At 41.7% G+C, this 12,392-nt stretch overlaps 1 protein-coding gene across 1 annotated transcript in view; it reads right to left on the reverse strand.

The window, feature by feature from the left end:
* Nucleotides 1–12,392, reverse strand: part of SLC38A1 (solute carrier family 38 member 1) — a 412,157-nt gene that overhangs the window by 95,251 nt on the left and 304,514 nt on the right. The window contains exon 7 of the mRNA XM_069229085.1: nt 4,944–5,025. Coding sequence (XP_069085186.1) covers nt 4,944–5,025 — 82 coding nt within the window. The remainder of the gene's footprint in view (nt 1–4,943; nt 5,026–12,392) is intronic.

The following is a 12,392-nucleotide window of genomic DNA, read 5'->3' on the forward strand; positions in this document are numbered from 1 at the left end:
CTCCCAAAAAAAGGTTACAATGCCACTGACATGAGCACTGGTGCTAGCCAATTGTCGTGTCACAAAGAGTCTGCAAGTCACCTAGAACTGTGGCTGGCACTCATTTTAAAATGGATGCATCCCACTTAGGGTCTCATGACGTGTGGACTGGCAAAATGAATTGGAAATACCGAGCCCAATATTTCCATTACTGGCTGCTGTTACAATCCCACTTATGTCATGATATATGCGGCCTGGAATGGGGAATAGTCAGGAGAACCTTGTAGTATTGGGCTGTTTGATGCGTGTTTTCAAAAATTCTAGACATTTTTAACTCAAATTCGATTTGCTCTGAGTAAAAAGGAGACATTAAAGAATTTAGAGGAGGGGTGTCCATCATAGGTCTAGGAACACCGCCTCCATCCCAGTTTTTCAGAATAACCACTGATAATATAAATCAGTCCCACTGTTTTCTTTCTACGTAATTCTGCCTTGTCTTACACCACTGCCCTTAGGGTAAGTAAAAGGTCTTCACCTGTCTGAAATCTGAAATCAATTGCACAAAGCAGTGCAACATATGCGTCCCCATCACCTTCAGTGGTTTAGTTGCTTTTAATACGCAAACAACAGCACACAAACTTATATGCCAAGGTATCAGTTCATCAAGGGTTGAAGTATAGCACCATCCTTGTCTAACTGCAAAGGCGATCAAAAGAAAAACAGTTAAAACATGAGCAGCACCGGAAGTTCATAATGGCAAATCTCAAAATATGCAAACCTCAACAAATGAGTGCCAGGAAATACGTGCACGCCAAGAGTGGTAGCCACAGAAACACAAAGAAAGGAAGTCGTAATTCTGTCCACCTGTGACTTGGGTTTTACTCTTCTTTAGTTTGTGCTTACCTCTAAATGAATGCTCAGTATTAGTGTTACTCCTTCTAGCACCACAGGGGCCAGCAGCTAGCCAGGCCTCCCTCTTTTACACTGGGCCAGCTCCCTGACAGACCGTCTTAGGTAAGCCACCCTGAGACATTCATGCCTGAAGAGTACCAAACTGCCCTTGAGGTGGGCCGAGAGCCCTCTTGGCGGAAGCAGAAGTTTTGATCCTCGCCTGCTTCAGGGGCACTGAGGCCAGGGGCACTGAGGAAAAAAACGTGGCACCTTGCAGCCTAATCGTATCACCTTTCTACCTCAAAACTAACAGTTATATCTCTTTGTGGTAGACATGTTTAGTGCAAGGCCAACCTTCTTTTCCTTTTCTTCCACTTATGAAGTATCTGCCTGAGTTTCCCAGCTCTGGCGATCAAGGTTTAATCCTCATGAAGGAGGTTTTCAATGGATTGTTCACCTGTATAGATCCTTCATGGGATTTTTGGCATACCCATTACATGCGACTTTAATGTTATATCAGGGCCGGCTTTAGCGCTGGTGGTGGCCTGTGCAAAAGTCTTTTTTGGCAACCCCGCCCCATGACCACCTCCTCGGACTCACTCACTACCACGGCAAATGTGCCCCTCATCTCTCCATAGCCCCCCTTTCACATACATTCGTTTTAAAGTGCTGGTGAAGGCTGACCTTACTAATTCACTCAGCTATCCACATAAAATATAGTTGTGTTCTTTGTTAACCCTCTACACTGCTTTATGGCGAGTCAAAGACGCCAAAACTCCCCTCTCTCTCCTTAGCAGGAACATTAATCACAAGAGGTTTCTTGACATTTTAATTGTTTCCTGAAGGCTGGACGCACAAGGAACTTTTCAGCAGAAATTTAAACCGCAAATTTCCTAAGTTGTTGCTAAACACAGCGCCCCCAAATCTCGTCTGCTTCGCCCTAAAGCCGTCCCTGGGTTATATGTATGTCTTGTATGCGTTACGTTTCATGAAAATGCTCTCCAGAACAAGTGTTGTTAGTCTGTTAAATGCTTTCGTTATAATCGGGCATTCTTTTCCTTTGCATTCAACGTTTTTTAAGCAGTCGAAGGAATGATATTAAGTTTAAATTTGGGTTTACATTGAGTTGACATATGGGGCGACAAAAAACAAGATAAATGGTGATGTAAGACATAATTAACTGTGCAAAGAAATGACAGATGTCAAATACACTGTGCTTCAAGGCCAGTGTGTCTGTGCACTGCTACTAATAAGAAGAGGCTGAGTGACAGCATTAAATATTATGCTCGGCAGAGACCCCCTCAGGTCATCTGTAGCATAAAGGCTACGTCAGCTTATCTCAACACCCGTAGGCAGCAGGACAGAGGACATGTACAAAAGTGTTTTTAAGTGAAATATTTGAAGTTGATAGTAGCCATGCCTGAGGCACATGCCTACAAAATGATGCAGCCACCTGCGTCAAAATTTTTTTTTTTTTTTTAGCCATGTTGCACAGCATCAGGGATTCTGTGAACCATAGCTAAAATCTATTGGCAGAGCCAATAGGACCAACAAAGCAACCTTTTGGCCTTGCCAATGCTTGTTAGGTTTGGTGTTAGTCAAGACCTTTTGATTTTACTAAAATTATATGCATAAAATGCTTACTTTCGGGGCTTGCTCCCAGCCCTTTTTATCCATTGGTCCATTGTTGTGTAATTAACATTGTCTTTAGCCCACTACAGCATGGGTCAGCACTTCAGCCACTGAATAGCATTTCACTGTGAGTGATGGCATTCTGCCCTTTCATAAGCACACTCACACACAAAATAGTTCACTTAAGTGCCAGGGGCGTTAATGACAATGTGTGTTTTTTCTGAGATCAAAACTATTTGCTTTTAGGCAATGTTTATTTTTATATTTATGATAGCCCTGCAGCTTCCCCAACAATAAAGTTTTGCAAAAAACATTACAAAACAAAATATGCATTGATAAAGCCAAAAGACTGGTGTCCAACAAGAGGCATAGATTATGTCAATGGTTATTATTTTATTGGACATGCAGAGCAAACAACTATAAGTATGCACACCAATCTAATAAAAATAAGCATTGGCAAAGTCAATAGGACGCACATTTCATAATACAGGCATAGCTCTATTGGGTTTGCCAATACTTGGCTGCTTTGGCTACTCTAGACCCAAGGCATTCCAGGATGGTCACCTGCTTGACTCTGTAAGCTCAGGTCACCATCTTGTTTTTTTCCCAAAGTAAGCGAAAGATGGCAAGATGGCTACTGTGTAAGATTGCTAGCATTCAAGAGCACACAGGTGCATGCTCTGGCAGCATTCATAAATATTTTTTTGCTATAGTTTGACAATTTCATTCCAAGATAGCAATCTATGAATCCAAAAAGCAAGTGCTAAAACGGAATTAAAAACCAAAAAAGTCCCCTTGCGTTAGCAGAGGAAGGATCCAACTCATCCAGTCAGAAACAATGTAAAGAAGAAATGTTCCAGTGCTGGGAACATTTTCTAGCAGGGAGGGACAATATTGAATAAGAAGAGGCGAACTGAGGAAATCAATCAATGGGGGTCATTCTGACCCTGGCGGTCCAAGACCGCCAGGGCCACGGATGACTGAAGCACTGCCAACAGGCTGGCGGTGCTTCATTGCCCATTCCGACCGCGGCTGTAAAGCCGCGGTCGGAAAACCGGGTTTGGCGGTTTCCCGCCGGATTTCCCCCGGTTGGGCGAATCCTCCATGGCGGCGCTGCAAGGGATTCTGACCCCCTTCCCGCCAGCCTGTTTCTGGCGGTTTTTATCGCCAGGAACAGGCTGGCGGGAACGGTGTCCTGGGGCCCCAGCCTGCTTTTCACTGTCTGCCTAGCAGACAGTGAAAAGCGTGACGGGTGCAACTGCACCCGTCGCACACCTGCAACACCGCCGGCTCCATTCGGAGCCGGCTTCCGTGTTGCAGGCCCCTTTCCCGCTGGGCCGGCGGGCGCTACCTTAGGTAGCGCCAGCCGGCCCAGCGGGAAAGTTAGAATGGCGCCAGCGGTCTTTTGACCGCGGGGCGGCCGAATGGCGGTTCCCTCCAGGCGGGCGGCGACCACCGGGGTCAGAATGACCCCCAATGTATTGTAGAGTGCGGCTATTCACCCGTTAGGGTCTCAAGGCGCTGGGGGGTGGCAGAAGTGAAGGTCAGAGGGGATCAAGTGAAGAGCCAAGTTTTGAGGTCCTTTCTGAATTGTGATAGAGAGGGAGATCTTCTGAGGTGGATAGGAAGGGAGTTCCAGGTCTTGGCCGTGTGGTGTGGTGGAAGAAGGACCTTCCTCCAGCTGTGGCCTTCTGGACGCGTGGGACGGCGGAGAGGCCGGCGGAGCGGAGTTGCCTGGTGGGCTTGTAGACGTGGAGTCTTTGGTTGAGGTATTCTGGTTCGGCGTTGTGGAGGGCTCTGTATGCGTGGGTGAGAAGTTTGAATGTGATTCTCTTGTCTATTGGGAGCCAGTGCAGGTCTCTCAGTAAGGCGGAGGTGTGGCTGTGTTTAGGGGCGTTTTTAATAAGAGAGGCGGAGGCGTTCTGGATTCATTGTAGTCTATTGTGTACCTTGGTGGTGGTTCCGGTGTAGAGTGAGTTGCCGTAGTCCAAGCTGCTGCTGACAAGGGCCTGGGTGACTGTTCTTTTGGATTCGGTTGGAATCCATTTGAAGATCTTCCGGAGCATACTCATTGTGTTGAAACAGGTGGAGGAGACTCCGCTGACTTGATGGTTCATCAAGAGTGCTGAGTCCAGGATGAAACTGAGCTTGTGGGCGTGGTCGGTGCGGGCCAGAGCGCTTCCAAGGGCAGTGGGCCAATGGGCAGGCAAGAAAGTCATCCAATCATAAGCAATGGACTGACCCCAAGTTGACTATGTATTTCATTGTAGGCATAACGTTGTAAACAACCAACAGCTAAAGCTGGGAGGTTCTCTAAGGGACATATATCCAATGGGGATGTTTAAGTGCTGACCTCAGACATTTAAGCAACAATGGGTAAAACATTTTCAGGTTGCTGAACTCCAGTAGCAATACTTTAAAATAATAAAGATTATACTTACGAAAATTCAACATCTTTTCCCATGAGGAATTTAATTGCCGATGGTAGCTCAGTCTTTACGATGAAAAGGTAGCTCAGCATCGCTGTAGGGAAATGGAGTAAATGAAGTAAGGCAAGTGGATCCATAATAATATAGTGCACAGATATGCAATATATACTCCTGATATTGTTATCACACAAACATTGTGATTTGTTTTAGACCTCAAAGTATTGGGAACCACGTCCATATGAACCGTCCAAAAGATATTAGTCACGTGATTTTACAAGTAGAAATATGTCTTGTATTAAAACACACTAAATACCACATCATTTATCCACAGCAAAGTCCGTTCAGAATGAAATGTTTGTCACATTACATCAAAAAGCAGAACAACCCTACAGAATAGAAACCTATGAACTCCCTGCTTACCTGTAAATAATATTGAATCGCATGGTAGGACTCTTGGCTACTGTTCATCATTCCAGTTCTCCCCAGCTGGGTTCACACAAATACACATTCATACATACACACATACATATGTGCATCTCTCTGTTTTGATGGAGCTTTACGAAAAAGTGAGGTATCTGAATGTCTAGTGTCAAAGGGCAGCCAGGGAGGCTCACTGCCATTATTATCATGAATGGTTTGTTGTCACCAGTGCAATACAGACCAGGATTAAATTTTACAGGAGTCACAATTTAGACTGCTCGAATGAACATGAAACGTTTAAAGAAAGAAGGGAAAAACCTAAAAAAAAAGTGGAGGCCCTAAAATGAGGCTGGAAAACATTCCATTATAATTTCGAAAGACACTTTGACTAAGTGGAAATGCTTTGCACACACGCACGGACACATCAGATCAGTTTGTTGGGGGAGTAGGAAGCATAATAATGAGTTTTAGAGCGCATTTTGGGGTTTATTTCCTAAACCAGACACTTTTAAAATATGTCACTTTGCCGGAATGTAAGCTTAGTGATTACTGTGGCATACTGTAGTTGAGTTCCAACCCTTCTACCATCTCCTCGTGTCACCCATGACTGTTTACTATTGGCACATTTGGAAAGATGACTTTACAAGATGTAGAACTCAGTCTTCCAAACAGAATGAAATAGTCCTGAGGTCTGAAACACCAAAGGTAAACAACAGAACCCAGCATGGATACTGCCCAGTAACCACCTGAGGTCCCAGGACCTACCAAAAAGCTTTTACAATCAATCTACTTTTGCTTTTGTCCCATCATATGAAAATGGGAGGGAGATTTAGAAATAGGCACAATACAGGTTTTGAGTGCTGCAAAAAAACAAAAGGATCGCTAAGTATGTGGACACTCACTGGTGTGGGTAGACACCACCACTAGACTTAACGTCTAATTTTACAACTTTACCTAAAATGCTGAAAATAACCACTGAATTCTGTATCATGACTCTTTCTTTGTAGCGCAAGTGTCACCATGGATGAAGGCACACGCAACATGATGAGGTGGCTATTTTGGTTTTGGTTTTTAATCACCATTCAATGATGCGAACACCCATCTTGGAACAGTAATTCAAAGAAACATAAAAAGTGTGCCAAAGGGCAAGTTTTGTACAAAAAAGGGGCCAAGCAGGTAATTAAAGCTGCTATGCTCTCTGAAAAATATATATGTTAATTCAGCTAGATTGGAAGGTGAGTCGGGGGAGGGACAGCAGTGGGAAGTTTTGATGGAGTGAATGGTGGTAGCAGCAGTGGAGCAACAAAGATGCTGATTATTAAAATTGTAACAAGTGAGAAACTCAAACGGGACCTGAAGGGAGGAGAAACAGGCAGAGTCCCGGGGAATTGAACAGGTATGGTGGGAGAACCAACCAACGCGTTAGTATAGGGTAGAGAGATTTCATTGAGGAAATAGCACACAAGGGGTCTTGAGGTTTCATTTTCCCATGATAATATTAATTAAGTTGCAGCAAAGACCACCTCCTTCAGGTGCACAAAAAGGTCTTATTGCATCACTGGCATACGCCCTGGAAAAAACAAAGGCCTGAGTAGCTCTACAGAAGTACTGTGATGAGAAATGTCCTGCAACCTCTGAATATTAAGTTGACAACTTGCTGTCGTCACAAATCCACTTATGTGTGAAGATTGAGTCAGGCCTGTGTCTGATGTGAAGCCGAGGGGTTTGACAACAGTTAAAAGAGAAGGACAAAAGTCATCTTAATAGACCAATAAGCAAATGCGTAATTTCATACATTTATTGCATTTTGACGATGCGCAATGTGAGCTGTTTTGAATTTATGGGTGAGATGTGCTTGAGCAGGCCAAACATGCTTAAGTGTAAGCTGATTTGAAGTTCTCCTGAAAGTATTTCGCTCTCGAGAACTGGGTGTGAAGAGGGAAACACAGAGCTTATAAGAAAGAACAGAGAAGCAACACATTCATTGGTGTGTCTTTATGCAGTGGTGACTGATGGTAGAGTTTTTGAGGAATGCGTGGTATGTAAATATGTGCAAAGAAGGCAACCGTGACTGTCATGTGATCCTTTTATTTGAGCTTTTGTTTTTTGTTTTATTGTTCAGCACATAATTTAATATCAGCACAGTATGTGAGGTCACAGCTAATCTTGAAATGTACTTAAAAGATTATATAATACATAAGCGTACGCAATCTTTGTATAAAAGCCAGTCTCTAATTTTCTTATTACAGGACTTGTGATGCATCTAGTCACCTGTAATAAAGATTTGAAGCTTAACTGTAAGAACTTATTACAGTTGAGTTCTGATGTCACAATGCCCGCGGCTAGATACAGTGTAGGGGAAATGAAGGCAGATCCAGAGCATAATTAAAACTGTAGTTTCAAATAAGCATTTACAATGCAATAGGTCTCTCATTTGCTTGGGAAAGAGCTATTGGCATTGTAAATTCTTAACTAGACTTTTCTTGCCACATAAATTGGTCAAGCCTGCCTCATAATTTGGTCTGACACATAATTCCAGTGGCCCTGCAGATAACTAAAGCACTTTCATTCACCTTCTTGCCCTATCTGCAGCAAAAAAGAGAATGTTGCCATTTAGCATCTTAATTTAAATCTGCCATGCTAATTACAACAGAATACCACTTTCACCACCCCACCATCAGAGTTGCTGGCTGGCTAACACAATTCCTAAGACAAGACAGCCACAGAGGAGTAACGAGAGAAATTATCCAGAACAGTTTCGCAAACATATCAAGAGTTTTCAAACAGTCAAAGTTTAATAAGGATGTTAAATTGGCCTGAATTATGGTCATAATTGTAATAAAGAGAGATTATTAAACCATTTATAATAATCATATAAAGCTTTGTCAGAAATAAACTTTTGGCATTAGACTGTAATGCTCACAACATCCCCTAGAGGGCACAATAACAAAAATATAATTTGTAAGGAACATGGTCATGTAACCATATTGTTAGCCTCAAGAGGGGATAACCCCATGAAAAAAATATAGGTGAAAGTAATGCAGTGTAACCGTATACTTAGCCCCTAAAGAACATTGTTAGGGCTTGCAGGCCTACTGCAATGATATTACAACCAAGGCCTTTAAAACAAAACTTCCCCAGCTATAAAATAAAAGTTGTAGCCATATTATTTTGGGGTCCCCATTAACCTAGTGTGTGGACCCAGAGATGGTTTAGACAGAAAGAGCATTTTGAAGGTGGTCCCATTGTCCTACGACCACCAGAGGCTGAGTTATGAGCCAAAATGTTTTGTACAAGTAATCCCCTGCAAAGCATTATGGGGTGAGTTGTTGTGCTGCAAATATTATAGTATGTAGGCTACAATGCTCAGAACAGCCCACAGAGGACAACACAATAAAAATAGCATTTGGAAGAAACATGGTCATATAACCACTGAGTCTGCCCTTAGAGAGCATGACAACATGAAACAAGAATGGCAGAAAGTAATGCAGTATAACTATATATTTAGTCCCTAGAGGACACACTTTCAAGGCTAGCAGAACACATTGATATTACACACAAGACCCACAAAACATACGTTCTCTGAGCTGTAAAACAAAAGTTCCAACCATGAGAAAGCTTGAAAAGTTAATGAATGGTGGTAGGGATTATTATTTTGTAGTCCCAGCTCACATAGTGTGGGGATCCAGAGATGATGTAAATAGAAGGAGCACATTGTGGTCAATGCTGTGAAGGTGGTCCCATTGTTCTAAGACCACCACAGGCTGAGCTATGACCCACAATGAAAATAGCATATGTAAGAAACATGGTCACGTAACTGTATAGTTAGCCCCTAGAAGGCATAACCACAAAAATAATGGACGAAAGTAAGGCAGTGGAACCATATATTTACCCCCTAGAGGGCATAGTAAATTACACATATTCAGAGCTAACAGGCCTATAGCAATGATATTATAAAGATGGCTATTAAACCACAACAAACTCTCAGCTGTAAAACAAATGTTCCAGCCACGAGAAAGGTTAAACAGACACTAAATGATGAGAGGGGTTAACACCACCGGCTGAGTTATGAGCAAAAATGTTTTGTAACAGTGATGCCCTGCAAAGCATCGTGGGACAGGTTTCCTGCCACAAATATTTAAATATGTTGATATGACTGTAATGCTTAGAACAGCCCCTAGTTGGCCCCACAATAGAAATAGCATTTGGAAGAAATATGGTCATGTAACCAGGCAGTCAGCCCTTAGAGAGCATAGCCACATGAAAAAGAATGTGAGAAAGTAATGCAGTATACCTATATATTTAGTCCCTAGTGCATTACACATTTTCAAGGATAGCAGAACTATTAGAATGATATTTCAAACAAGATCAATAAAACAAACCTTATCTCAGCTGTAAAACAAAAGTTCCAGCCATAAAAAAGCTTAAAAAGATAATAATGGTGATAGCGGTTATTATTCTGTAGTCCCCACTAACATAGTGAGGGGACCCCGAGATGATGTAGACAGAAAGAGCACATTATGGTCAATGTTGTGAAGGTGGTCCCATTGTCCTAGAACCACCACAGGCTGAGTTATGAGCAAAAATGTTTTGTGAAAGTAATGCTTGCAAAGCATTACAGAACAGGTTTCCATGCCAAGAACATTTTAATATGTAGATATGACTGTAACACATAGAACAGCCCCTGGAGAACCCCACAATGAAAATGGCATTTGTAAGAAACATGGGCCTGTAACTCTATAGTTAGCCTCTAGAGAACATAACCATAAAAAAATGGGAGAAAGTAATGCAGTGAGGGCATAATACATTACACATACCCAGGGCTAACAGACCTATAACAATGACATTATAAGAAAGCCATTATAACACAATCTACTCTCGGCTACAAAAACAAAAGTTCTAGCCATGGTAAAGGTTAAACAGATGCTGAATGGTGGGAGGGTTTTTTCGTTTTGGGGTCCCCACTAGGGACCCAAAGATGATGTAGACAGAAAGAGCACATTGTTGTGAATATTGTGGTAATGGTCCCATTGTCCTAGGACCACCACAGACTGAGTTATGAGCAAAAATGTTTTGTAAAAGAAATGACCTGCAAAGCATTATGGGACAAGTTTCCGTGACACAAATATTTTAATATGTTGATATGACTGTAATGCTCAGAACAGCGCCTAGAGGACTCCACAATGAAAAGAACATTTGTAAGAAAAATGTTCAAGGAACTGTAAAGTTTGCCCCTAGAGAGCATAACCACAAAAAAATGGCAGAAAGTAATGCAGTGCAACCATATATTTAGCCCCTAGAGTACATAGTACATTACACATATTCAGGGCTAATAGGAGTATAACAATGATATTACAAATAAAGCCCTTAAAACACAACCTACTCTCTATCGTAAAAACAAAAGTTCTAGCCATAAGAAAGGTTAGACAGATGCTGAATTGTGGGAGGAGTTATTTTGGTGGGTCCCCACTAACCTAGTGTGGGGACCCAAGGATGATGTGGACAGAAAGAACACATTGTTGTGAAAGTTTTGGTTTTGGCCCCATTGTCCTAGGAAAACCACAGGCTGAGTTATGAGTAAAACATTTTTTTTAAATAAATGTCCTGTAAAGCATTATTGGACTTAAGTTTTCTGTACCACGAACATTTTAATATGTTGATATGACTAATGCTTAGAAAAGCCCCTAAAGAACCTAGAAAGAAAAGAGTGTAAACAACATGGTTATGTAACTGTATCATTAGCCCCTAGGGACCATAACCACACAAAAAAAGGCAGAAAGCATTTGCAATAAGAGCTAATAACGTTGTAAATTCCTAACTGGACTTTCTTGCCACTTAAATTTAAAATGAAAAGTAGAATAGTTGACATAAGCGAGCTAATTCAAACCGCCATAGCCCCCATGAGCATGAGCGTGAAGGAGAGACACAAAAAGAAAAAGAAGTTCGCTCGCAGACAAACATATTGGCAATCGTGCAGCTATCCATATAACAGGGGCAGTTTGCAAGGAGGTAACAAAACCGCCCCAAGGAGAGACAAATGTAAAGCATTTACCAATGATAACAAAGGATTTTTGAAAGGCAAGCCCACGAACAAGTGAAAGTGATGGGCGTGTGGTGGGTGTGGTTAAAAGGCCATAATACTTACAACAGGTCAAAGCTCATGCACGCTTGACCTAAAAATGTTTCCAGAAATTGACATGAAATCTGTAAATAGGTAACTATCTAGTTTAACAGGGCATGTTGATGTTTTAAAAATTAAAAAGGCATGTGAGAGCTTTAAGAGAAGGTTTCTGTTGCTACAGACAGTTTGAAGGCAATGCCTGCCACTGACAAAGGCTAGACCGTTTTCTGTAAAATGTGGTGGTTATCGATATAAGGGCTGGAATGAAACAACCTGCAGTAGAAGCTGAAGCTATGTCATAATGGAAGGTATTCCATTAACTGCCACAGAAGCTCATTCTTTAACTGCATATATAATTTGATGCTTTATGATTAATTATCATGCAATACACATGATTTCAGAAAGCCATGAGTACTTAAGTTCCTTAACCTCGGTGGCAGTATTTCGGTTCATAGAAGAAATATTAAACCCATCATGATTTTCCCATTTGCCTCCACAAAACACTGTTTTTCTTGCTTTCTTACATTTCTTACACAACTGGTCTTCAAGTAAGGCAATTTATTAGAATTCACAGAAATAATCTTAATGCCCAAAGTTAGAAATGGGGTCTCAGGTTGGCTGTTAGTTTGCACTCTGTCCAAGCAGGGATCCTCACTCTAGTCAGAGCAATGAAGATAGACACTTAAGATAACCCCCACTCTCCCCCTTGGTAGCTTGGCACAAGCAGTAAGGCTTATCTCAAAGACAATGTGTAAAGTATTTGTACCAAAACACACATTAATACAGTGAAATACTACAAAATGGACACCACACCAGTTTAGGAAATTAGCCAATATTTATCTAAATCAAACAAGAGCAAAACAACAAAAATCCAACATACACGAGTAAAGTTATGAATTTTTTAAATAATAGAATCTTAC

This window comes from Pleurodeles waltl, chromosome 4_1, assembly GCF_031143425.1.
Source record: "Pleurodeles waltl isolate 20211129_DDA chromosome 4_1, aPleWal1.hap1.20221129, whole genome shotgun sequence".
NCBI classification, from domain to species: Eukaryota; Metazoa; Chordata; class Amphibia; order Caudata; family Salamandridae; genus Pleurodeles; species Pleurodeles waltl.